The sequence below is a fragment of the Jaculus jaculus genome, chromosome 8 (genome assembly GCF_020740685.1).
Source record: "Jaculus jaculus isolate mJacJac1 chromosome 8, mJacJac1.mat.Y.cur, whole genome shotgun sequence".
NCBI classification, from domain to species: domain Eukaryota; kingdom Metazoa; phylum Chordata; class Mammalia; order Rodentia; family Dipodidae; genus Jaculus; species Jaculus jaculus.
In genome coordinates this window covers 56,652,204-56,678,469 of record NC_059109.1, presented here as the reverse complement: position 1 = coordinate 56,678,469, position 26,266 = coordinate 56,652,204, and the positions used below count along the sequence as shown (strand labels likewise).

The 26,266-nt window shown below is 50.5% G+C and overlaps 1 protein-coding gene across 1 annotated transcript in view; it reads left to right on the top strand.

The window, feature by feature from the left end:
- Positions 1-23,106, top strand: part of Stard9 (StAR related lipid transfer domain containing 9) — a 130,196-nt gene extending 107,090 nt beyond the window's left edge. Inside the window, exons 23-33 of the mRNA XM_045155984.1 lie at positions 1,892-11,869; positions 12,058-12,255; positions 14,408-14,591; positions 14,914-15,051; positions 19,365-19,482; positions 19,634-19,746; positions 20,303-20,367; positions 20,519-20,721; positions 20,919-20,998; positions 21,365-21,523; positions 21,959-23,106. Coding sequence (XP_045011919.1) covers positions 1,892-11,869; positions 12,058-12,255; positions 14,408-14,591; positions 14,914-15,051; positions 19,365-19,482; positions 19,634-19,746; positions 20,303-20,367; positions 20,519-20,721; positions 20,919-20,998; positions 21,365-21,523; positions 21,959-22,060 — 11,338 coding nt within the window. The 3' untranslated portion in view covers positions 22,061-23,106. The remainder of the gene's footprint in view (positions 1-1,891; positions 11,870-12,057; positions 12,256-14,407; positions 14,592-14,913; positions 15,052-19,364; positions 19,483-19,633; positions 19,747-20,302; positions 20,368-20,518; positions 20,722-20,918; positions 20,999-21,364; positions 21,524-21,958) is intronic.
- The last annotated feature ends 3,160 nt before the right edge of the window (positions 23,107-26,266 follow it).

Here is a 26,266-nt window from a genome sequence, read left to right as displayed (position 1 = left end):
TTTTTTTTTTTCGAGGTAGGGTCTCACTCTGGTCCAGGCTGACCTGGAATTAACTCTGTCATCTCAGGGTGGCCTTGAACTCATGGCAATCCTCCTACCTCTGCCTCCCGAGTGCTGGGATTAAAGGCGTGCGCCACCACGCCCGGCTCAAATTCTGGGATTAAAGGCATGCATCACTACACCCAGCTACCACTTCTTTTGTTGTTGTTTTTTATTTATTTATTTATTTATATTTTGGTTTATTTATTTGAGAGCGACAGACACAGAGAGAAAGACAGGGGGAGAGAGAGAGAGAGAATGGGCACGCCAGGGTTTCCAGCCACTGCAAACGAACTCCAGATGTGTGTACCCCCTTGTGCACCTGGCTAACATGGGTCCTGGGGAATTGAGCCTGGAACTGGGGTTCTTAGGCTTTACAGGCAAGTGCTTAATCACTAAGCCATCTCTCCAGCCCCCTATTCTATTTTTTAATTAAAAAAATTTTAGGGCTGGAGAGTTGGCTTAGTGGTTAAGCGCTTGCCTGTGAAGCCTAAGGACCCCGGTTCGAGGCTCAGTTCCCCAGGTCCCATGTTAGCCAGATGCACAAGGGGGTGCACGCGTCTGGAGTTCGTTTGCAGAGGCTGGAAGCCCTGGCACGCCCATTCTCTCTCTCTCCCTCTATCTGTCTTTCTCTCTGTGTCTGTTGCTCTCAAATAAATAAATAAATAATTGAAAAAAATATATTTAAAAAAATTTTTAAAGATTTATTTGTTTGTTTATTTGAGAAACAGACAGAGAAAATGGGCATACCAGGCCCTCCTGCCATGCAAACAAACTCCAGACACATGTGACACTTTGTGCATATGGTTTTATGTGGATTCTGCAGAATTGAGCCTAGGCCATCAGACTTTTACACACACAAGCCTTAAACCACTGAGCCATCTCCCCAGCCTCCTCTCCTATTTTGATGGCTTTATTTATTTATTTAGATAGTTAGTTTTTCAAGGTAGAGTCTTGCCCAGGCTGATCTGGAATTCTCAGGGTAGCCTTTAACTCACAGTGATCCTCCTACCTCTGCCTTCCAAGTGCTGGGATTAAAGGTTTGCACTACCATAACTAGTTTGTCTTTATGACCTTTTTTTTTTTTTTTTTCCCGAGGTAGAGGCTCGCTTTATCCCAGGCTGACCTGGAATTCACTATATAGTCTCAGGCTGCTCTCAAACTCACAGTGATCTTCCTGCCTTGTCTTCCCTAGTGCTGGGATTAAAGACATGTGCCACCATTCCTGGCTGATTTTTCATAATATCATATAAATTTTTCCTTTACCTCATATAGCTAACTACTAGAAATTTTCCCAAAAGCTATGATTAGGTTCAGTTCAACTTTTGTGTCCTATACAGTAGTTGAGCAATATTATGTTTCTAGCACCTCTCTGTGAGCTAGGCTATACAGTCAACAGTTTCCATTTGTATGTGACCCTCTCACCCATCTGGTGGTGTTTTTTTTTTTTTTTTCAGAGCTGTCTCTGATCTTGAAAACTGTAGGATATATACATTTGTCTGTCTCCGTGTGCGTTGCATATACATTCCTGTGTGGGCATAGGTGTGTGCTGGTGTGCCTTCATGTGTGTGCACATGTGTGGCATCCAGAGGTTTCCACATTTATTATTTTGGGGAGACAGAATTTCTCATTAAACCTGGACTTCACTATTTTGGATAGGCTAGTTAGCCGGCAGACCCATGCTCAGCTTTAACATGGGTGGTAGGGATCTGAACTTGAGTCTTCATGCTTGTGTGGCAAACTCTTTACTGACTGAGCCATCTCCCTCTCCCCTAGCCTGGGTTTTAACCTTTCTCAGAGCTAACAGAGTAGAGTGTCATATTCTTTCCTGACTTTTTCCTTGTCTCCATAGTGCTTTCCTGAACGGGGATCCCCCCACCGTGTTCCCACCTCTGTCTGACCCTACACATCTAAAGCCAGAGAAAGCCCCAGCAGCGGATGCTGTTCCCCACTTTGCTGCTTCCCCTGCAAGGACGGAGTTCCTGGACAAGAAGGGCCTTTGTTCATCGGGCTTCGGGCAGCTCTACCCAGCCAGGGGAGCCTCGGGCAGGAAGGGAGCATCCATTCCAGGCACCTGTCTCACTGTCAGCCACACGTCTGTCAGTAGTCAGGAAACTGAGTCAGTAGATAAGCAGCCTTGTCAAATGTCATCTCAGGACTTGGAAACCCTGTGCCAGTCAGTTAAGAAGCTAAATCCAAAGGATGGGTCAAGGGCCCTCACCCCTACCAACCAGACCAGAAGGGCAAAGGGACTAATAGCCTCTGGCAATACACAAGCTGCGTGGAAAAAAGAAAGGAGCCTTCGGACCCATAGGTCTGCTAAAGGAGTCAGTTGCCAGTCCTCTCATCCCCGTGGACCCAGGCAAGCAGCTGGGCATGGAAAAGCAGCCAGGTCTTTTCCGGCAGAAACTAAACCACCTCTTCCTCCAAGCAGGGCATCAAGAAGGCATCAGAGGCTGCTGGCAGCTAGCATCGGAGACACTGCCAGAAAGTCGTCTCAGTTTCCTCATGGCAGTCCTTGGAAAAGACAGCCTAGTGCAGGGGATGCAGACGCCGCCGCCTTGCGCGCAGATTTCAACCCCGTAGTAGACTGTGCGAGAGAACAAGGCAGTGATGTCTCTGACACTGGCAGCAGTTACTCGGTGGACTCTCTCTTGCACGTCTACACTGGAGTTCCGGTGGAGCTGCTGAAGCTAGAAGACCTTCGGGGAAAGCAGGATCTCTCAGAGCCAGAGAACTCAGACAGTGACAACAGCCAAATATCTGAGGATTCACTGGCCGACAAAGGAAGCCCAAGGGATGACCTTCTTGTTGACGACCACGGCCACTTGCGGAGCAGAGCTGTAACCTCTGTGAGGGGCTTCCTCTCGCTGTCCGACAGTGGCCTGCGTGCTCGGGATCGTAGGAGCTTTTCCTTAGATAGCCTGGTTGACGCCAAGGAAGAACCGGGAGGTCTGCGAGAGAAGCCTTTCCTCCACTCAGCTGACGAGATGCCTGCAGAGACTTTCTGGCATCTGCACAGTGCCAATCTGCCTGCAGCGGGTCTGGAAGCAGCACACGAGCCTGGTTCCTTGAGCCACAGAAAAGGAGCCAGCCTGAATGCCATCCTGCCAACGAGCAGTTCATTTTACCTCACTCCCCAGTTCCAGCCCCACTGTGAGCAGCCTGAGTCAGAGGTGGAGGCAAGCTGCTCGGAACGAGCCAGCACTCCGCAGTGTGTGCAGCCTGCGAGAGAGAGCCCGCTAGCGTCCGTGGATTCCTGGTTTTCTTGTGACTCTAAGGTCGATCCTGGGAGCCCCTCAGGAATTGTGGGCTCTTTTTGTCCAAGTCCTGAGACCCAGGAAATTGAGCCTTGTGATGAGGAGAGCTCTGGATACTGGAATAATAACGAAGAAACAAAGCCATCAGGCATGGAAACAGGCCTGTCATACAGTCCCAAGCTTCCCCCGCGCCGTGCCAAGCTACCCTACAGAGTAGGAGCTGGGTACACTCCCTGTGCTTCAGCTGAGGACATGTTTCAGGGCAGAAGAATCCCTGACAGGACCCAGCAGGGCGCCCCGGAGGACTCCCACAATTCTAGCACATCAAGCATGTTGGCTGCCTCAATCACCTCGCTCACTCAGATCACTCACATTGGCAGTATCCATGACAGGGACTGGGATGCCCTTCAGCAAAAGTACCTCCTTGAACTCTCCCATTCTGCCTTGGAGGCTGCAGGAGAACCCCCCATCCTTCCGGCCGACTCTAGTTCCCTGGCTGAAGCTTCTAGCAGCATAGATACTCAGTTGCCAGGAGCCCCTGGGGTGACTGGCGATCTGGATTTCAACTGCTTTCCAGTCCACCTATCCCCAATGAAGCGTTTGAGAGCAGAGAGAGAGCAGGAGGATTTGAACGCCAGGTTGGAAAGCGAGGCCGATTTCTCGAGCACAAGTGAGAAGAAAGTGAGTTGCAGCGGAGCTTCCTCAGCCACCCTGGAGTCCTTGGCCTGTGGGTCCACAAACGCACACGTCTATGCGGCAGGGAAGAAGGTGCCAGGTCCCGTGGCGGAAGCACGTGAAGTCAAGCAGAACAGCATGGAAGAGAGCTTCCAGGGTAGCAGCAAACATAGGCTAATGACCTCCCCCGATGAGTATTTCTTCCAGAAGGCTTGTCACAATAATGTCACCATAGCCACTAAAGATGACCCTTGGCCCCAAGACCAGGCTCCTGTCAGGAAAAGTACTGAAGTTCAGCCAGCACAGTTAAGTCCTGACAGCCACCATCCCCAACAGGAAGAGACAGATGGGCAGGACAGCTCCAAGAAAGAGGCGGAGAGACCCGCGGGGGTTGCAGAGCTGCACCTGCATGCTGCTGCCTGGAATCCTTCACCGTCTTCCCTGCAGCCTCCTCCCTTGGAAACATTCTACGTAACCAAAAGCAGGGATGCCCTAACAGAAACCGCCTTAGAGATTCCAGCCTGCAGAGAAGTGCGGGTCCCATCCCCACCCCTCAAGGAAGCGTGGGGCTTTGGTCACAACCACCAAGTCCTCGAAAAAGCTCATTTGAAGAATCACTGGCCAGTGATCTCACACAGCCAGAATTCCAAGATAACCTCACCGCAGCTGGTGGTACCAAAGAGGGCAGCTGATCTGAACACCAGGGGTGTAACTAAAGAATTAGAGAAATGCCCTGGAAATAAGAAAGCAGAAAAGCATGACTCAGCTCACTGTTTTGTTGCTCAGAACAGACACCAACTCCCTTCTACTAGCATAAAAGCATGTGAGTTTGAAAAGCAAGTGATAATTTTAAATAAAAAGCCCAGTCCTCCAGCATGGAAGGAGGGAGATGAGGCTGCCACACATGACAGCATTTCCTTAGACAGCTCTGGCTCTAGGAAGACTTTGCTCTTTATCTGTGACTGTGCAGCAGGTGGGGAGGAAGAGCAGGGTCAGAGTGCAGATGTACCGCAGAACCAGGCCTGTTGTATACACAGACAGTTTTCTTCTGGAGCCAGGTCTGATTTCATCTGTACAACCACCCGTGTAGGCCTGCAGAACAACATGCCAGGGACAAGTGCTGTTTCTTTGAAGTCCAGCTCTGTCTGCTGTAAAGTAAGCTGTCCCGTGATCATGACACTCAGCGAGAGGCCAGCCCATGAGTGGGAAGGGAGTCATGAAGCCGAGCTCCTGGGCAGAGCTCTTCTTCTCAAAGACAGCGCAGAAGACTATAAGCGTCCAGAAACTGAATCTAGCCGTGAAGGATTCCAGGCAGTTACATGCTCTCAGGAAAGAAATCCCAACGAACACAAGGGCTGTGAAAGGTCACAAGAAATGATAAACTCCAAAGAAGAACCTTTGGGGAAGAAACTGAATGAAAGAGTTAATAATGCCGATGAAATGGCGAGGCTGATTAGGAGTGTCATGCAGCTAGAGAATGGCATCTTAGAAATTGAGTCCAAGCAAAATCAGCAGCTCCATGCTCCCCCCCAACCAGGGGTCAGTAAGGCGTTTGTGTCCCAGGACCTGAAGGACCAGGAGAGTTCTGCCCATGTCCTAATGCCAGGCAGCTCTGGAAACCATTTATTCTTCAAGGCTCAGCCATCTTCTCCACGAGAGATGGGTAATGCTATCTTTAGGGTTAGTGAAGCTTGGGGAATGGTGGGTAACAGTGTCACTGGTGATGACCCTCAGGCCCATAAATGTGCTCCCAGCCTCTTTGAATCAAGCAAATGTGCACAAGAGAGTCACTGTACAAGAGAGAACACCCATACTGTTGGAACCGACAGACCTACCAGGGACACGTGTGTTCTTTCAGGGAAGAGCACAGCTCTTAGAGAGTCTAACACTTCCCTTCATCCAAGGAGAAAGGAAACATTAGCCAGAGCTCTGCCATTGCATCTCAGGCTAGAGAGGTCTTCTGAGGATGAGGCGCTGTTACAAGCACCCACAGACTGCAAAGATCAGCCTTGGGACTTGGGAAGTCTTGAGGAATTGGAGATCATGAAAAGTTGTCAGAAAAGCCAAATTGCTGAACATGTATGCAGTTCAGAGTCAGAGGACACACGCACACAAGGCAGAGTTGAAGAAATGACCATGCCAAAGGGAAGGATCCCTGAGGAGGAAAATGATATTCTCCCATTGACAAAGAAACTTCCTAGTCCAAGCCATCCCTCTAAGGGTGCATTTTTCAGTCAGGAGACTGTCTCCCTGTTGATGAACAAGAAAGACTTCCCTACAGCCACTCCATACCAAGGGCTGAGTGCTGCCCTGCCCTTGCATTTTCCAAGACCCCCAAGAAGCTGTGTGCACGCCTCCCATACTGAAGACATATCTTCAGTTGCACACATACTAGATTGCACAGCATTAAAAATTCATAACAATCCTTTGGCAACTGGAGTAGGGCATGAAGACCAAAGTGGAGATTCAGGGATCTGTAACTCACAGGGAAGTATTGGAGGGGCTTCCTGCATGGCACACACTGCCCGGTGTGGGTCTGTGACGCCCATAGCCATAGGACCTGATGACTGGTCTATCACACCAGAGGGCGTTCCACTGGAGACAGCGAACAGGAGCCTCCAAGACCAAAGAGGTGACCTCAGAATCACCCCGAAGGGTTTGAGCACTCAGGAACCTTTTGTACAAGAAGAAGAAATAAGAGCCAGTGCCTTGAACAGGGTCTCGAGGCCGATTGAAAAGAGGGTCAGCTTCCTCTTAGAAGAGCGCAGTGACCAAGGTGGGGAGGCAAGGCAGGAGGCAGCGGAGGCTGAAGACCAGCCACCTGCGCGCAGTGCTGCTCTCCCAAGGGCGCCTGATGCGGAGACCAGCCTGCCAGATTCTTCTGTCCATGCGTCCATCTGCCTGGCTATCTTGAAGGAGATCAGACAGGCGAAAGCACAGAGAAAGCCGCTCAATGACTCCGTTGCTGGTGGGACAGTTCTTCCTTACTATGAAACTTCACTAGAACCTGAGGGTTTTTCAGAGGTTCACGGCGAGCCTTGGTGGCACATGGACGCGTCAGTGTCAGACAGGACTCGGAATGAGCGTGAAGCACGATGGCTGCATGCGAGCTCTGTGCTCGGGGCATCGGAGTGCTTGTTGGCTGATGAAAAGGACACCCAGGCCATGCCTCTCTGTCATTCACAGGCTTTCTCTCCCACTGCCACTGATCTAGACAAAAGACATTGTACTGGAGAACTGAGACATTTTCTGGGAGCAAGTGATCACTTCATACGTCACTCTAGTTCTTCTGAAGTCACAGAGAAAAAGAAAGACAGACAGAGAACACTGTCCCCTGCTGGTCCTTTGGACCCAGACACGCTTCTTTCTTCAACAGCTGTGGAGCAGGAAAGGAGGGCAGGGCCAGAGAAAGCAGCATCTGCCTTATCTTCTCAGGCCTCTTGTAATGATCCTAGCAGGATTCTGCATGGACAAAGTCAGTTGGCTGCATGGGAGACTGTTGAGGGGGTGTCCCTTGGCAGTGGGGATAGCAGCCCAGAGCACCAGGAACCTAAAAGCCTGGGTAACACATATGGAAGAGGCTCAGATAACATCCTGGTGACTGAACAGGAAGGAAAAACAGTTCAGTTTGAAGGTCAGTCTGTGATCTGTGATGCTCCCAATTCTGCAAGCTTTTCAGGACCTGAGCAAGACCATGTCCAATGCCCCGAGGTTTCCACTGACCTTGAAGACAGGAGGGCCGCTTGGCCTGGAGCTCTGAGAAAGGGTGAACCAGAAGCTCCTGCATGGCAGCCTGGGAAATGGAAAAATATTGGGCCTGGGCTGACAGAAGCTTGTAAGACCAGCAGCAGAAGTCCCAGGCCGACTCCACTGCCAGATCAAAGACCTAGCCTCGACCTCAGTGGAGTTACAGAGGAGGCTCCAAGCCAAAGCCCTGAGGAGATCTGCAGTTGTTTCGGCTTTTCAGGGAGCACCGAAGGCAACAGGCCTCTTGCCTCATCTAGTGAGGAGGAAAAGGATAAAACTATTCCTTGCTCACAGCTCTGTAGCTCTAAGCCTACTGACACTGATGCTTGTTCCTCCCATGTTTCCACTTTTCTGTGTTACAAAGATGGTGACCTGAAGAAGGGGACTTTTAAGACCACACCACTTCATGTTCAGTCACCCTTCAGTGTTCTTTCCAGAGGCTACAAAATGGATGAAATAAGAGAGAGCGCTTCCAAGGCACCTCAGGTGCTTTGGGCACATGACCTTGAGCGCAAGGGTGTTAATGTGGCTCTTGCGTCCGTAGATGACAGCAGCATTGAGCCATCTGCCGCAGCTGCTGCTCTGTCTCAAGGCCGCAGCTCCCTTTCCATCTCTGTGAGGACCAGACCCCTCACCCACTCTGCTGCTGGGGGAAGCTCAACGTCACAAGGGGATCCTGAGGAAAAGCCTGCTGAGAAGAGATCCAGCACTGACCTCGAAGCTGTCCCTTTCCCTGCAGACAGGTCCTCCAGTGAGCCTCTGGGGACTTTGAAGGATGGTCTTATAGGTCAGCCAGCATGGGCATCTCGAACCAAGACGCTTATAGCAACTCAAGGACCACACACTCTGAATTTAAGTGGAAGGTCTGCGGAGACAGAGCTGGTGCTAGAAGCACAGCATGGGCATTTAGAAAATCCCACTAGATGCCTTTCAGAAAAGACACAACCTTCTCCCGAGACCAGGAACCACAGCCACTTGAATCCCCTCACCAAGTCTGTAGCAAAGTTCACACACCTCCACCACCCTCAGGCTGACAGTTCCTGGGAGGAGGAAGAGCAGCAAAGAGACCGGGCTTCAGGAGGTGGCAAAGATCATGCTCTGGGCAGGGGTCCTCTGTCCTTTGACAAAGGTGCTATGGTTGGCTGCCAAATTAGAGGAGATGGGACAGAGGAGAGGGCTATGAGCAAGTCTCCTGCATCCCAGGCTTTTTGTTCAGACTTTGAAAACTCAGCTTCTCTGCTCTTAAGGCAAACAGAAACCCCACAGCCTGCTGCCCAGAGGCCTGGCCAGCTCTATGATGGGGAGCAGCAGGCTCCCCCGCATGCGTCTCCCCCTCCTCTTACCACAGTCTCCTCTGGACCCAAACAGTCCACATTCTCCCCTAAGCCTCAGTTCTCTGCAGTCAGCTCATCTCAGTCTCTTCATTTGCTGAACTTGAATGTGGAGCCTCCTTCCCCAACACACAAGGATGCACAAGGGCCTAACAGAAAGTCAAGCCCATATCTTGGGGATTATTCCTCAGGAAAGTCAGGGCCAAGAACATCTCCAAAGATTAAGGATTGCAGGCAAAAAGCCTCATCTAACTTGGACAGTGGTCTTGCTGAACCTGTCACCCCTCCTTATCCCACCTCTTCCACTATGTCATGCATGCCAACCCCTAATTTGATGGCTAACTGGACGTCTGGTACTTTGGAGCAGGCCCATCAGGGAAAGCCAGAGAAACCGTGTGTCCAGGGTAGGCCAGAGAAGTGGCAGTCTCAGGTGGACAAAGGAATGCTGCACTTGGGTTCTAGAGATGTCAATACCTCTGTCCCTCCCTGGTGTCCGCCTGGGCCTGTGCACGTTGGCTGGAAGCAGTATGTGTTTGGCGGTGCAGTTGATGTCTCCTCTAGCCAGAAAGCCCACGGTCCGTTACCATTAAATGGAGCCCAGCACTCTAGCATAAACAGCGGCCTACACGGTAAGAACAGCTCCTTGTTACACTCCCACCCCAGCGCCTATGCCAAAACCCATGACCAGTCAAGCACTCGCAGCAGTATTGCGAATGCCCGAAGTTCAAATGAGGCCTGGGAAGTGTGGAATTCTTCATCTGCCTTGGGGGATCCCCATGTCCTGACTGGCCCTGAAGGAGTTACCCCCACCTTAGGTCCTGCCAACAGATCCCCATTCCAGTGTCCTGCTGATGAAACAGGCTGTCTGCGGAGTGAGCTGCCTCTGGCTGTGGGAAGCTCAGCGGCTCTGGTGGATGAGGTTGTGCTACTGTACCCGACAGAGGCAGGCTGCCCTGAGAAACAGGCCAGGATGAACACCTTCGAGCAGGGAACCCAGACCCTGGGCTGCAGTCTCCACTGGAGTTGCACTGACATTTCTGCTCAGCCTGATGCCATCACAATGTCGGCCTGTGAACTGGCCTCCTGGAGCAGCATGCACAACCTGTCTCTGCACCTCTCACAGATCCTGCACAGCACCTCAGAGCTGCTTGGGAGTCTCTCCCAGCCAAGTGTGGCCAAAAAGGAGCAGAATACCAGGAGTGACTCCCCAGATGAGGCTCCACAGGCACTTATGATGGATGGTGCTACTCAGACCACCGTGGATCAGGCCGTCCAAACCGACCTGCCCTCTCCTCCTTGGCCTCTCCCAGCCCCAGAGACAGAGCCCCGGGAAGTCAGTGTGATCCTTGAAGTGCCCAACTCAAGTGTCACTCCCCTGTCTCAAGAAAAGGGAGACGTCTCGGGGGCACTTCAGAAGAGAGAGGCAAAAGAAACAGCATGGGAAACCGCACCCCAAGGCCTTCGTGAGGAAAGCACCCACTGTGGGCCGCATAACCCTCCAGTACCCTTGTTGCACTTGAAGGCTGAGAAAGCCCCTCTTGGGCAGAGCCTCCCTTCTGTGAGCCCCTCGACTTCTGATGCCTGTCTGCCTCGGGGCTTGCCACTGAAGGCCTCTAGCTCGGTGGTGAGCAGCCCCAGCTTGTTTCGCTCTGCGGGACTCTTCCGTACTTCCGAGCTCAGCCAGGAACCTCCTGCCCAGAAGAATCTGGGCCCCACGAGTGCCTTGTTGGTGGACAGGGCTTCCTCTCCAATCCTCACACTTGGCGCCAGCACCCAAGAGTTGGGCTCTGCCCTAGCCTGTTTGTCTCTCTCAGCGCCCTCGGCTCACCCTCTTGAAGGCCACCAGAAGCTTGCCACCAATCCAGGTCTTGCTGCCGACGCCCCTGACTCCCCAAGGGATAATTATCCTCGAACCACTGATGAGTTGGATGGCTCCCCGAGAGCCGAGTCCCGGGGTGGAGAAAGCAAGAGTCCCTTACAGAGGACCGCTGAGAAGTTGCGTCTTGAGTCAGGCTCGCCGTGCAGCTCACAGCAGAGCTCTGGTCTGCAAGTGAGCCGCTTAGGGCGGCTTCAGCCCACAGCGCAGCCCACTACCCAGGTCCAAAGCAGACTGTCACCCTCCCCTCCGAGGGACAGCAGCCAGAGGCTGGGTGATAGCATTGTGCCTGTGAAGGCGACTTCCCTAGAAACTGGCCCACTGAGCAGTGGGGGGCCAAGTCAGTGGCAGGCTAGGCCGGCAAGTGGGGTTGAGTGTTCAGCATTTCTGGTGGAGCTGCAACCTTCTGTGGAATGCTCTTGTTCATGGAGAGGCCTCCAGCCCCTGAGCCCCTGGCCTGCCTCGGAGGAGACTGATACTGCTTCTGCCTTGGGCCTACCCCGAGCTTGCCAACCCGCGGGGCTTCTGTGTCCCAGTCCCCATATGTGCGTGGCCCCTGGTCCTCAGCATCACGGCCTGAGGGACCTCCCAGTGCATAACAAATTTAACAACTGGTGTGGACTTCAGGATGGCCTTTCTGGGGGACTGTGTGTGAGTGAGGAGCTAGGACCCAGCTCTGATCCCAAGTCTGGTGACCAAGGCCACAAACCACCACCACCTTCTGATGATCACAGCCAGGATCCTGAGTGGTCCCAGAAGGAGCATGTCCCCTTGCAAGTTGGGGTCCAGAACCCCTCACTCAGCATGGAACTCACAGAAGCCAAACTTCATCGTGGCTTTGGGGAGACAGATGCCCTGTTGCGGGTGCTGCAGAGTGAGACGGGGGAGGCCGTGGCTCCTGAAGAACCTGCCGTGTCCACCTGGGAGGAGCTGTATGCTAGGTGAGGCTCCTGTGGGCGGAGGGCACGGGAGAGGCCTGACCAGGCCACAAGCTGCCTGTGCGCTCTCCCTGCCCTTGCTTATCCCAGGGATCTCCCAAAGGGCCAGAGAGAGAGAGAGAGCACACATAGCACTCAAGGTCAAGGTCATTCAGAGCAGACTTCAGTGAATCATTCCTATCTTGTCACAGGCAGAAAAAAGCTATAGAGATCCTCAGGAGAGAACGGGCTGAGCGACTTCAGAACTTTCGCCGGACACGAAGCCTCAGTCCTCAGAAACAACTGAGCCTCCCTCCCGACGGGGATCCCCCCACCTGGGAGCTTGACCTGCCCAGCAGGCGCCGAAAATACCTGCAGCAGCTGAGGAAGGATGTCGTGGAGAGCAGTAGGTAAGAGAGGACACGCAGCCTGCCCGAAGCAGGCACTGGGAGAGCAGGGACTGGCGTTACAACACCCCAGAGGCTCTTCCATGCCTGTGGGTGGCTGGGACAAAAGGAAGGAGGATGCGTAGTAGGGAATGGGGTGCAGAGGGTGTGGGCCGAGAGAAGTCTTGAGAAAGGATAAGGGCTCGGACATGCACGTGTGAGTCTGCAGGCCTGGGTCGTAGAATGACTTCTCTTCCTAGTAACTTCTCCTGAGGGCGTAAAATCATGACCCAGTGGGCAAGGGGAAGATGAGGGGAAGATGGTCCTTTAAGAAAGTTGTGTTGCACAGGGCATGGTGGCACATGCCTTTAATCCCAGCACTCAGGAGGCAGAGGTAGGAGGATCACCATGAGTTCAAGGCCACCCTGAGAGACAGAGTGAATTCCAGGTCGGCCTGAGCTTGAGCAAGACTCTACCTTGCAAAAACAAACAAACAAAAAAAGAAAGAAAGTTAGTTGTGTTAAGGGCTGGGAGATGTCTCAGTGGTTAGAGGCACTTGCTTGCAAGGCCTGCTGGCTTGGGTCACTCCCCAGTACCCACATACAGTGAGATGCACAAAGTAGTGCATGCAACTGGAGTTCTTTTGCAATGGTAAGATGTTCTGGTGTGCCCATTCTATCTCCTTGCAAATAAATGAATGCATAAATAGCTGAAGTTGGGCTGGAGAGATGGCTTAGAGGTTAAGGCACTTGCCTGCAAAGCCAAAGGACTCAGGCTCGACTCTCCAGGACCCACATAAGCCAGATGCACAAGGGGGTGCACACATCTGGAGTTCTTTTGCAGTGGCTGGAGGCCCTGGCACGCCCATTCTCTTTCTCTCTCTCTACCTGCCTATTTCTGTACTCTCTCTCTCTCAAATAAATAAATAAAAATAAAATATTTTTTAAAATAGCCAAAATTGAAATAATAAAGCACTTAAAATTATTATTATTTTTATTTACTTGAGAGAGCAAGAGAGAGAGAAGGAGAAAGAAAGAGGCAGATAGAGAATGGGCAGTCAGGGTCTCCAGCCACTGCAAATGAACTCCAGATGCATGCGCCCCCTTGTGCATCTGGTTAACTTGGGTCCTGGGGAGTTGAAACTGGGTCCTTTGACTTTGCAGGCAAACACCTTAATGGCTAAGCCATTTCTCCAGCCCAATAAAGAACTTTTATTTATTTTAAAAAATTTTATTTAACTGAAGTCTTTAGATTTTTTAAAGATTATTTTATTTATTGGAGAGACAGAGAAAGAGGTTGAGAGAGAGAGAGAATGTGTGCGCCAGGGCCTTCAGCTGCTGCAAACGAACTTTAGACACATGTGCCACCTTGTGCATCTGGCTTACGTGGGTATTGGGGAATTGAACCTTGGTCCTTAGGCAACTCAGGCAAGTGCCTTAACTGCTAAGCCATCTCTCCAGCCCTTAGTCTTTAGGTTTTTAATTAATTAAGTTGAGCGAGTGACAGAGAGAAAGAGGCAGATAGAGGAGAATGGGCATGCCAGGGCCTCCAGCCACTGCAAACAAACTCCAGACACATGCACTACCTTGTGCATCTGGCTTATGTGGGTCCTGGGGAATTGAACCTGGATACTTTGGCTTTGCAGGCAAGTGCCCTTAACTGTTAAGGCATCTCTCCAGCCCAATAAAGCACTTTTAATTTTTTTTTAAAGATTTTATTTACTTATTAGGGACAGAGAGCAGGAGAGAGTGAGAATGGGTGTGCCAGGACCTCTAGCCACTGCGAAGTCCAGATGCATGCGCCAGTATGTACATCTGGCTTACATTGGGTCCTGGAGAATCAACCCAGGGTCCTTAGGCTTCACAGGCATGCGCCTTAACCGCTAAGCCATTTCTCCAGCCCCACAACAAAGCACTTTTTTTTTTCAAGGTAGGGTCTCGCTGTAGTCCAGGCTGACCTGGAATTCACTCTGTATTCTCAGGGTGGCCTCAAACTCATGGCGGTCCTCCTACCTCTGCCTCCCAAGTGCTGGGATTAAAGGCATGCACCACCATGCCCGGTTTACAACAAAGCACTTTTAAAAGAAGGTCGTGTTGAGCCAGCTGGGGTGGGCAAGCCAGTGCTCTCACTCCCTGTCATGTTGCAAGGTATCTTTTCTCCCTGTGGTCTTATCTAGGAGCCCAGAGCCAGCGTCCAGGTCTGCTCGTCAGCCCTCTAGCATTGAGCTGATACTGAAAGATTATCAGCAGGCCCGTGAAAAGGCCAAGGTAGAGATCGCACAGGCACGAGACCGGCTGCGGGAGCGGACTAAGCAAGAGAAGCTGAGAATCCATCAGCAGATCCTCTGCCAGCTGCTGAGGGTGGGGAATGGCGCGCGCCTCCACCTTCTGGAAGGTCTTGGAGCCGGGGCCAGACCTGACTGGGACAGCTTCCACTCGGGTGTCTTTGAGACTAGAGTTTCGCGGGGAGGAGTGTGTGGGACCTCTTTCACCACCTCAGAGCTGGGCTCATGCTCCCTTTAAACCCTCAGAGCAGCTCTTGTCCCCAGGCCAGAGGCTGGTCCCGGACTGGAAAACCACGAGGAATGATGCCTTTGGGGAAGTGAGGTGGGAGGCCACAGCAGGAGGCCCCTGGGCAGTGAGGTGGATCACCAGAATCTGGTTGATGCTTTCTTCTTTCCAGGAACAGGAAAAACTGCAAACCCTGGCCCACTCCAGCTCCCTGTGTGCCAGCTCCAATGGAAGCCTCTCTTCCGGTGTCACCTCTGGTTACAACAGTAACCCAGCCTTGTCAGGCCACCTCCCGTGCCCAGAGGATCTGGTGAGTAGGCGGATATTGGGAACAAGCCGGGTACCTTGAACCATGGAGATGAGTTTATAGGACCTTCTGCCCCACCAAAGCCACTGTTGACAGTATTGCTCGTGTGTCTTGAACTTCAGTTCTTCCTTCCCCCTCTTTATTCATTCACTCACGTGTTTATTTTCAAGGCACTATTTTAGAATATGGGAATAAGAAAAACTGCTCCTGTCCTTAAGAGTGCTCAAGGGATAAATGCTAAGCACTTGATGATGGTTGTTGCAGTGTTCCCTGGAGAAGGGATGCTAAGGTAGCAGGTCAGGTACTGTGTCCAGATCCAAAGGTTCAGCATCTCATGAGACTGGAGGATGAAGAGAGAGCTTAGGGAGATGTGACCCAGCAAGGGAGGCCTTGAGGGAGAGTTTAAACAAGTTAGTGAGGACCCATGTAAATGGAACATATTGAGTGAGATTGGGTGACTGGCATGAGGATGTATAGAAAAATCTGGCCCTTTCTAGTCTGATTATTTGATGATGTTACTTCCCAAAATGATGTTTATAAATATTTTTGTTTTATTTATGAGAGAGAGAAAAAGAAAGAGGCAGGTAGAGAAAGACTAGGTAGGCATGCCAGGGCCTCTAGCAAATTCCAGACACATGCGGGGACACGTGTGGGATTGTCACCTCTGCTGGTTCCCTGTCTTGGCTGCTGTGACTAGTGCAGCACTGGACGTGGATGTGCAAGTCCCTCTCAAGTATGCTGACTCACGCTCCTTCAGAGATGAACCCAGGACTGCTGACTCATGTGGTTGGTCTCATTTTAGTTTTTTTGTTTCTTTGTTTGTTTTTGGAGGTAGGGTTTCACTCTAGCTCAGGCTAACCTGGAATTCACTATATAGTCTCAGGGTGGCCTTGAACTCATGGTGATCCTCCTACCCCTGCCTCCTGAGTGCTGGGATTAAAGGCATGAGCCACCATGCCCGGCCTTATTTTTTTTACTTTTAAAAATATTTATTTTATTTATTAGACAGAGAGAGAATGGGTGTGCCAGGACCTCCAGCCACTGCAAACAAACTCCAGACACATGTGTCACTTTGTTGCATCTGGCTAAAGTGGGTCCTAAAGAATCAAACCTGGGTCCTTTGGCTTTACAGGCAAACGCCTTGACCCCTAAGCCATCCCTCCCACCCTTTTTTAAAAAAAAATTTATTTATTTGAAAGAGAGAAAGAGAAAGGCAGATAGAAAGATAATGGGCATAACAGGTCCTCTAGCCACTGCAAACAAATTCTAGATGTATGAGCCACCTTGTGCATCTAGCTTATGTAGGTACTAGGGAATCGAACCTGGGTTCTTAGGCTTCACGGGCAAAGGCCACTAAGCCATCTCTTCAGCCTCTAATATATTTTAAAAATATTTATTTGTGGGCTGGATGGATGGCTTAGTGGCTAAGGCCTTTGCCTGCAAAGCCAAAGGACCCAGGTTCGATTCCCCAGGACCCACGTTAGCCAGCTGCACAAAGGGGCACACACGTTCATTTGCAGTGGCTGGAAGCCCTGACGTGCCTATTCTCTCTCTCTCCCTTTTTCTCTGTCAAGTAAATAAATAAATAAAAATATTTATTTGAGGCTGGTTGTGGTGACTCCTGCCTTTAATCCTGGTAGGTGAGAGGCGGAGGTAAGAGGACCACCTTCATTCTTGCATGGGTCACAAAGAAGTCAACAAAGGTGTCAGAGTCACAAAGCTATCCTAAGCAAGCATGGTGGTACACACTTTTATTCCCAGCACTCAGGAGGCACAGGTAGGAGGATTGCCATGAATTCAAGGCCACCTGGGACTCTGTAGAGTGAATTCCAGGTCAGCTTGCACTAGAGTAAGACCCTACCTCAAAAAAAAACCCTAAAAACAATATACATAATTTGAGAGAATGTGTGTGTGTCTGTGTGTGTGTGTGTGTGTGTGTGTGTGTGTGTGTGAGAATGGGTGTGCCACTTCTGCTACTGCAAAGAAACTCCAGACATATGTACCACCTTGTGCCTTTGGTGTTACGTGGGTACAGGGGAATTGAACCTGGGCCTGCAGACTTTGCAAGTGCCTTAAACTGCTGAGCCATCCATCTCTCCAGCCCTCCCTAGTTTTAGTTTTTTCTTTTTTTTTTGAGGAATTTCCATAGTAATTTCTTGCCATTTTATTATCTTTCTTTTCTTTTTAGTTTTTTAATTTTTTTCCCAAGGTAGCCTCCCTTTGAGCTAGTGCAGGGGCCTTTCTGGGCCTCCAGAGATGAGAGCACAGAAGAGTTCTGATCCCTAGAGGCGTCCACATTCAAACAGATGTCCTCTGCCCAGATGGTCCTATCTTTAGCACCCTGGAGGATGACTGGAATATGAAGCAGCATGCTATTTTCGTTTGAATCTTTTTCCAAAGACAGGCTACCCTGCGGATTCAAGGTTCCTTATCTATTTAGGCTGTAAGTCTGTGAGGGTTATCAGACTGCCTGATAGCCAGGCTCACCTCCATATATACCACAGGCCTCCTGGACTCCAGCCTTCACCTCCTAGGAAGGAGGCTCCAGCCATGAGGTGGGGGTAGGGGCTGGGCTTGGTTGCTTCTCTTGCTATACTCCTGTCCCAGGCCTTTGGAGACTGCAAGGTTTCATCCTGACCATTGCATTCTATGGCAGTCACTGGTCTCAATGGGCAGCTATACATCTACTGGTCTGGTTTGCCTTTGTGGAGGAGCAGGAAAGTACTGGGCCACAGTTTTGGTTCTTAAGTCATGAGAGTCACATTTTGCATGCTCAGCAAATCCATGCCGCTGCCGTGCTGGATGGCCCATCACAATACTCACTTCAGGTGACCTTACCACCTGCGGGGCTTGCTCTTTCCTATGGCATCAGCTGGTGTCCCCAGTAGGTGAGAGTGTGCATCCTCATGTCATTCTAGATGTTAGCACTTTGGCACTAGATTATTATTTTTCTTTGTTTTTTTTCAAGGTAGGGTCTCACTCTAGCCCATGCTGTCCTGGGACTTACCTATAGTCCCAGGCTGACCTCAGACTCATGGTGATCCTTCTACCTCTGCCTCCTGAGTGCTGGGATCAAAGGCATGCACAACTATGCTGGGTGATTCTTATTATTTCAGGTTTTTTTTTGTTTGTTTATTTGTTTTTGTTTTTCAAGGTAAGGTCTTGTTCTAGCCCAGGCTGACCTAGAATTCACTATATACTCTCAGGGTGGCTTTGAACTCAAGGCGTCCTCCTACTTTTGCCTTCCAAGTGCTGGGATTAAAGGCGTGTGTCACCACACCCATCTTGGGAGAGATTTTTTTTTGTGTGTGGGAAAATAAAAGGATTTACTTTGGCTTACAGACTTGAGGGGAAGCTCCATGATGGCAGGAGAAAAAAATGGCATAAGCAGAGGTTGGACATCGTCCCCTAGCCAACATCAAGTGGACAATGGCAACAGGAAAGTGTGCCAAACACTGGCAAGAGAAAACAGGCTGTAACACCCATAAGCTCCCCCCCCCAAATACACTGCATCTAGGAGGCATTAATTTCCAATTCTCCATCAGCTGGGAACCTAGCATTCAGAATACCTGAGCTTGTAGGGGACACCTGAATCATGCCAAGTAAAACCAGATGCACAAGGTGGCGCATGTATCTGGAGTTCATCTGCAATGGCTACAGGCCCTGGCACGCTCATATTCGGGAGAGAAACTTTTGCATGTTTAAATGCTAGTTGAAGTGTCCAGTGAAGAGGGTGAGGTAGAGGCATGTAGAGAAAGAAGAGAAGAAAGTTCCTAGCAGGGAAGGCCAACCTCTAAAGCTGATGCAGGACTTGTCTGTTGCTGCGAGGTGTGGAGGTGAGGAAGACAGCAGAAATGTTAGGGGTCACCGCTTCTTGGTTCCTTCAGAGAAGTGATAGGAGATGCTGACAGAGGTAGCCGGAGCACATTCCCTTTACTTACTAGTGTGCCTCCACTTTGACTCTATTGTCCACACTAAACCCCCCCAACGTGGCCTTTCTCCCGCTGTCACCTCTGTGCAGGTGGCCTCCTACTCCCTTCCCCCTTGAGGTCAGCAGGCCAGCCAGACACCCTGTGCTCAGGCCATTGTCCTGATCGCTGTTGGAACTCATCTACAAGCAACTCTTTATTTAGCCTGTGGTCTGAAGAGAGGGACAGCTGACTGGTTTCTATTGCCATGACCTCCTGGGGGCATCCAGCCTTCTGATATGCCAGAGATCACAGTTGAGTGTCACAGTGGAAGCTGTTTGGCACAGTTCAAAGAGGTTCCTGTGCCTGTTTTCTGGCTCCAGGGCCTGAACATTGTCTGTTCTGTAGGGGGACTCACAAGTGCCAGGTACCACAGACACTTGGACAGGGGACTGGCCGGGCCGCTCTGCAGTGAGGAGCAGTCAGCTCTACCTGGAAGGGTCTGCCTGGAAGAACTTAGCCTGCGGTGAGTTGGAGTGCCAGACAGAGAGATGTGGGCACTCAGGCTGATGCCTGCTAAATCATAGACATGACTGGCCTGGGGGTTTTGGGTCTCTGTCTGGCCCCGTAGGAGGGCTGTCACTGTTCAGGACTGTCACAAGCCTCCTTTGTTGTAGGCCAGAGATCCTCCCTAGGCTATGACTGCTGTTTTCCATCCAGCCTGTCCAGCTTGGGGACATCCTCCTACAAGGATTTGGCCAAGCACATTGTGGACACATCCATGGCCGACGTGAGTCACTGCTCCTATCCAAGCTCCTTGCCCTATTGCTATAGCCAGACTTCTGCTTCACAAGGAGAGAAAGGTACTAGGCAGATTAGAACTACCAAGACATAGGGGCTTTGTCAGTGGCCATCTTGAGAAAGGGACGTTTAGGGACTGGAGAGATGGCTCAGTGGTTAAAGGCACTTTATTACAAAGCCTGACTGCCTGGGTTCAATTCCCCAGAACCACATAAAGCCAGACACACAAAATGGTGCATGCGTCTGGAGTTCATTTGCAGTGTGGCAGGAGGCCCTGGCACGCCGATGCTTTCTCTCTTTGTCAAATCAAAAGAAAAAAAAAATTAAAACAAGACATTTAAAAAAAGCCAGGCGTGGTGGTGCATGCCTTTAACCCCAGTACTCGGGAGGAGGATTGCCGTGAGTTTGAGGCCACCCTGAGACTCCATAATGAATGCTAGGTCAGCCTCAGGGAGACTCAACCTTGGAAAAAAAAAAATAAGATAAAACAAGGCATTTAGTAAATGATAGCTAGGCTTCATTTTTACCCTCCCCTGTGTCCCCAGGTGATGGCTGCTTGTTCCGATAATCTACACAACCTCTTCAGCCGCCGGGCAGCAGCCGGCTGGACGTGAGTTCTTCTGCGGCGGCCATGCTTGTCTCCTCCGCCTCCCCTTCCCCACCCACCCTGCCTTCCCAGAGCGCCTAGCCCTGGCTGCTGCCTCGTGACTCCAGAGCCCGCCCCCCCCCCCCGTTTTTTTTTTTGCCTCCACCTTGCACAGCTATCGGGGCGAGGAGCAGGAGGTGCAGCTTTACTACAAGGAATTCTCTTCCACTCGCCACGGCTTCCTGGGCGCTGGCGTGGTATCCCAGCCGCTGGCGCACGTGTGGGCAGCCGTGAGCGACCCCACGCTCTGGCCGCTCTACCACAAGCCCATCCAGACGGCGAGGCTGCATCAGCGAGTGAGCAACAGCATCAGCCTGGGTGAGCGCACGGAGGGGCTTGGCCAGGGGTCAGCGGGAGACGGCTGGAGGCAGCCCTGCCGGGAGGCCCGGTACTCAAGGTTACTTACCTCCGGATTGCTAGCCAAGATTATGTTGTGTCGAGACACAGAAGGGGGGGGGGGGGGAAGGGGCTCTGGGTATAAAGATTTACGACTAAATCTGTCCCTGCCCTTCCAGTGTACTTGGTGTGCGACACCACGCTGTGTGCGCTGAAGCAGCTGCGGGATTTCTGCTGTGTCTGCGTGGAAGCCAAAGAGGTGCCTACCTTCTAGTGGTAAAAATGTTATGGGCTGAACTTGGGCATAGTGTTGTGAGAATCAGTCAGTGGGCACTGGGGCTTCTGAGGAGAGAACTGACACTGAGGCCAGGGTAGGGTGGCTCAGAGGCTGGCAGGGTTATCTTTTACCATCCTGACCACACTGAAACATAGTCTGTGTGTACACGTGTGCATTCTCAGTAGGGTCCTACCTTAGCCCAGGCTGACCCGGGACTCACTCTGTAGTTGCTGGCTAGCCTCAAACTCTCAGTGACCCTACCTTTTCCTCTCTTGAGTATTGGTATTAAAGGTATGCACCACCATGCCTGGCTTCTGTCCATTTTGTCATTACATTTTATGTCACTAGGGGCACCTATCTATCATGGCAGCCCAGTCTGTCTATGACACCTCCATGCCAAGACCTAGCCGAAAAATGGTCCGAGGGGAGATCCTGCCCAGTGCCTGGGTCCTGCAGCCTGTCACCGTGGAAGGGAGAGAAGTCACCAGAGTCATCTTCCTGGCCCAGGTGATGTGACCCTTGAGCCCTGTCATGGGATACCTTGGATCTTTCTGTCCGGCTGCACAGCATGCTTCAGTGGCCAGGCCTTTTGGCTAAGAGCCAGTTTCAGGGTCCTGGGCTCATATAAGTGAAAGCAGAGGGGGAGGAGTGAGGCTGTCAGCCTTTCTGGAGCACCTAGCACCCTACGTCCCGTGGCTGACCCACAGCCTCGGAGGACAGCTGAATTGCTACAAGGTAAAATGCCGCAGCAGAGCAGAATCCCCAGTTGTCCGTTTTGTTGCTCTTCACCCTCATGCTCCTCACTCAAACCGGTGTTGGGAGGTGACAGCTAGTGCTCAGGTCAGCAGCCAGACCATGAGGCCTGACTCTTCCAGTCGCCAGCCACTGACTGCTTGGGACTGGGTGGTCTATTTGCAACTTCAGTTTCCTCTGTGCTTTCAGGTAGAACTGGGTGCACCAGGCTTCCCCCCTCACCTCCTGAGCTCCTTTCTCAAACAGCAGCCACTGGTTGTGGCCAAGTTGGCTTCCTTCCTCGGGAGTTAGTGTTGGGCCATGGAGAAGCTGCTGCTGAACTACAGGCCCGCAACCTCCCAGAGAAACTGTGGCTGCTGTTTGAGGCCAGAAAAGCTTAGGCAGCCTGAGGTGGCCTGCAGACGCTGGCCTAGGGTTGTCATCAAAGCCCGGCCAGTACTTGTCACCTCTGGCACCTTCTGAAGAGTGAGCAACCTGAGTCACTGACCCTGGCTATCCGGAGAATGAAGCTGGACTCACCTTTGTTTCCTATCTCTGGGACTTGGTGGCACATGAGCTGCTCGAGGACCAGGATGCGCAGCTGTTTGGCAAGGTGCCTGGCTGGCATGGACACACTGGCCAAGGCTGCTCTGGATCTACCTCCAGCCCTCATCTCTGTGCGGTGGAATGGCAGGAAGAACCCAACCAGAAAAAGTGCATAAACCAGAACAGATTCAGAATCCATTCTCCTTGACTATTTGCATAATGCTTCACTGTTCCTATTTGCTCCCCTTGTCCCTGGGTCCCTGCCAGCCAGGAGTACCGAGTGCTGCCATGAGGACCAGGTGACATAGTGCTCAGTCAAATGGGACAGGTGTGGGTCAGAGCCGTGGGGGTAGATAGATGCTGGCTGCAGGCAGACAAGGCAAAAAGGGTTTCAGTGTTTAAGAGCAAGCTCTGAAGGGGGAGAGGATTAAAACCCAGTTTAGCCTTGAACTGTGGCAACACCAGTGCCTCAGTATCCCAAATGCAGGAGCCATGCCTGGTTTCCACCCTGCTTATAAACCTACTAGGGACAACTGTCTAGAGCAGTGAGGTGCTGTTCTAGTCTAGGATGGGACGGAGAGCAAACGTTTTATGGTGCCTTAGCCTGTCTGAGTTCTGAAGTGTGTCCATGTTCAGTAGAATAGCAGGGGTGAGAAGTTCTATCTAGTTCTGTTGCTTTGTAACACTGGGACAGGAAACTCTTATGTGGATCAAGACTGGTCAGAAGGGAAAAATTCTGGACCCGGGCAACACGTATTTTTCTGTTTTAAGGATATTTTCTCTTACCTCAGATTAAATTATTTATATATGTATTTTGTGGTCTTTTGAGGTATGGTTTCACTCTAATCCAGGCTGACCTGGAATTCACTAGTCTCAGGGGGGCCTCCAACTCATGGTGATGCTCTGCCTCCTGAGTCCTGGGATTAAAGGCATATGGCACCACACCCAGCTAAATTATATATTATTGATCAAATTTAAAAAAAAAATTAGGGCAGGAGAGATGGCTTAGTGGTTAAGGCACTTGCCTGCAAAGCCAAAGGACCCAGGTTCAATGCCCCAGGACCCACATGTAAGCCAGATGCACAAGGTGTGGCATGTGTCTGGAGTTTGTTAGCAGTGGCTGGAGGCCCTCTCTCTCTCAAATAAGTAAAATTATAAGCTTCTTAAAAAACATTTTAGCTGGGTGTGATAGTGCATGCCTTTAGTCCCAGCATTAGGAAGCAGGAGGATTTTTGAGAGTTCAAGGCCACCCTGAGACTACATCGTGAATTTCAGGTCGGCCTGGGCTAAAGTGAGACCCTACCTGGGCGGGGGGGGGGGGGGGGGGAGGATTATTTGCAAGCTGAGAAATAAAAGAGAGAATGGGCACGCCAGGGCCTCAGCCTTTGCAATCAAACTCCAGATGGATATACCTCTGTGTGCATCTGGCTTTGTGAATGTGGGTACTAGGGGATCAAACCCAGGTTTCTAGGCTTTGCAGGCAAGCATCTTTAACTGCTGAGTCATCTCTCAGCTCCTCAAATGTCTTAAAAAAATTGAACTTATTTTTCTGGTTAGCTTTTTGGTAACATTTGCTATTTCACTTTCATACATGCTGGCTGTTTCCACGGTTATCATCTTCATGCGCACCTAACATTCTGTCGCCTACACCCACTTACCTCTCCTTTTCCTGCCTTTGGTTCTTTAATTTTTTTTTTTTGGGTGGGGAGAGGAAGAGAGGCAGGCATGCCAGGACCTTCAGCAGCTGCAAATGAACTCTAGACACACATATCGCCTTATGCATCTGGCTTACATGGGTCCTGGGGAATCAAACCTGGGTCCTTCAGCTTTACAGGCAAGTGCCTTAACTGCTAAGCCATCTCTCCAGCCCATTTTTAAAAAATTTATTAGAAAGGGTGAGGGGCTATGAGGGAGAATAGGTGCACCAGGGCCCCTGGCCACTACAAAGGAAATCTAGACATGTGTGGCACCTTGTGCAACCTGGACCTTAGGTTTTGCAGGCAAGTGCCTTAACCACCAAACCATCTCTCCAGCCCGTTTTTTTCTTTTGAGATAGGGTATCACTCTGTATGTAGTCCAAGCTGGTCCTGAACTTGTAAATATTCCTGTCTCAGTCTTCCAATTGCTAGAATTATAAGTGTGAACCAGCATGTCTTGCTCCTGCTTATTTTCATATAACTCTAAGACTTGACTGGAAAAAACTTTATAAAAGGCCTACATGTATTTCATGACACTAAGTATGGCCTAAGTGCCATCACTCATGCATCAACATAAATTAACCTGAGGACCATGATGACAAAATCTGCTCATAGTCTAGGTTCAAGTTATTCAATTTACATATATGTACCAGCGTGTCCCCGAAGTTCAACATTTTGAGTAAATGGCAGCACAAGTTACCATACCTAATAGCACAGTGCTCATAGAGGCAAGGCTGCTATGAGAATCTGAATGCACAGGGTACATACAAGGTGATTATTATTCCCTCTCACAAGAGGGGCCACCTATCAGACCTGAGAGTCAGAAAGTTGAATACAGGCAACCTTCTGTATCTGCACATTCCACACCTGTGCATTCAACCACAGGTCAAAGATACTCAAGAAAAGAAATTTTTTTTTAAACAAGTACTTTTGTTATTTCTTAATGTAATTATTTATATATAGTTCATGTCAGGTATTAAAAGTCTACCAGTGATGTAAAGAAAACAGGGTTCACAACCGGGCATAGTGGCGCATGTCTTTAATCCCAGCACTCTGGAGGCAGAGGTAGGAGGATCGTCATGAGTTCAAGGCCACCCTAAGACTACAGAGTGAATTACAGGTCAGCCTGAGCTACAGTGAGACCCTACCTTGAAAGGAAAAACAGGGTTCACTAACTGGGTTCTAAAAGTAAAACTTCATAATAGAGGAGGGAACAAAACCAATAGAGGATAGACGTAGGTAATACTGTGTCATCTACTCTAAAGGATTTGCACAGTACGGGTCTTCGTATTTGTATCCTTAACTGAAGTTACGAGGGTCTCAACTGCGTGGAGGCTGGCCCTATGGCAAACCCTAAGTGATTTGATGTAAAATGTGTAACTGAAGTCTCAAACTTTGACCTCTCTCATAATCTCTCATAAATTATACCTTAAGATGGGCCCTACCTACACCTGGGTGACCCTGAGGCCTACCAGTTACATGCCACATTTTGAAAACTGCTAGCTTAGAGGATTAGTATAGATATATAGGAAGGAATATGATTGGTTCAATGGCTCACTAGTTGCCTTGTCTCCACAACCCGTGGAGTGACTTAAAAGGCTCACACACAGGCCAGGAGAAAATTCCCCTTCATTAGGACCATAATGAATTTTCATCTAGATTCAAGAAATTTGAGGGCTTTAACCAGGCTTAATTTATGGCTCATTTGGGGCCACCAGGCTTACCTGAACATGCTGAGGACTAGTCATTACTGCTCACTTTCAGCAGGGTTCAAGCTTCTAGAGGCAGGGCTATGGTTCACATACACCATTATAATGCTGGCCTCTAGGCACAGAAAAACATTTAAAACTTCTTTTGTCAGGCATGACACACACCTTTAATCCCAGTATTTGGGAGGCAGAGGTAGGAGGATCACCATGAGTTTGAGGCCAGCCTGGGACGATATTGAGAAAATCCTACCTTGAAAAAACAACCCCCCCACCCCCCCCACCCCCCCGTCAGGTGGAATCTCACTGTGGCCCAGGCTGACCTGGAACTCAGTCTGTAGCCCCAAGCTGTTCTTGAACTCAAGGTGATCCTCCTACCTCTGTCTCCCAAATGCTGGGATTAAAGGCATGCGCCACCACGCCTGGCTCTTTTTTTTTTTTTGAAGTAGGGTCTCACTGTAGACCAGGCTGGCCTTGAACTCACAGTGCTAGGATTAAAGGCGTATGCCACCATGCCAGGCTAGAAGAATGTTTTTGTCTGAAAGAAGTTCTGATGCAAATCAGATAGC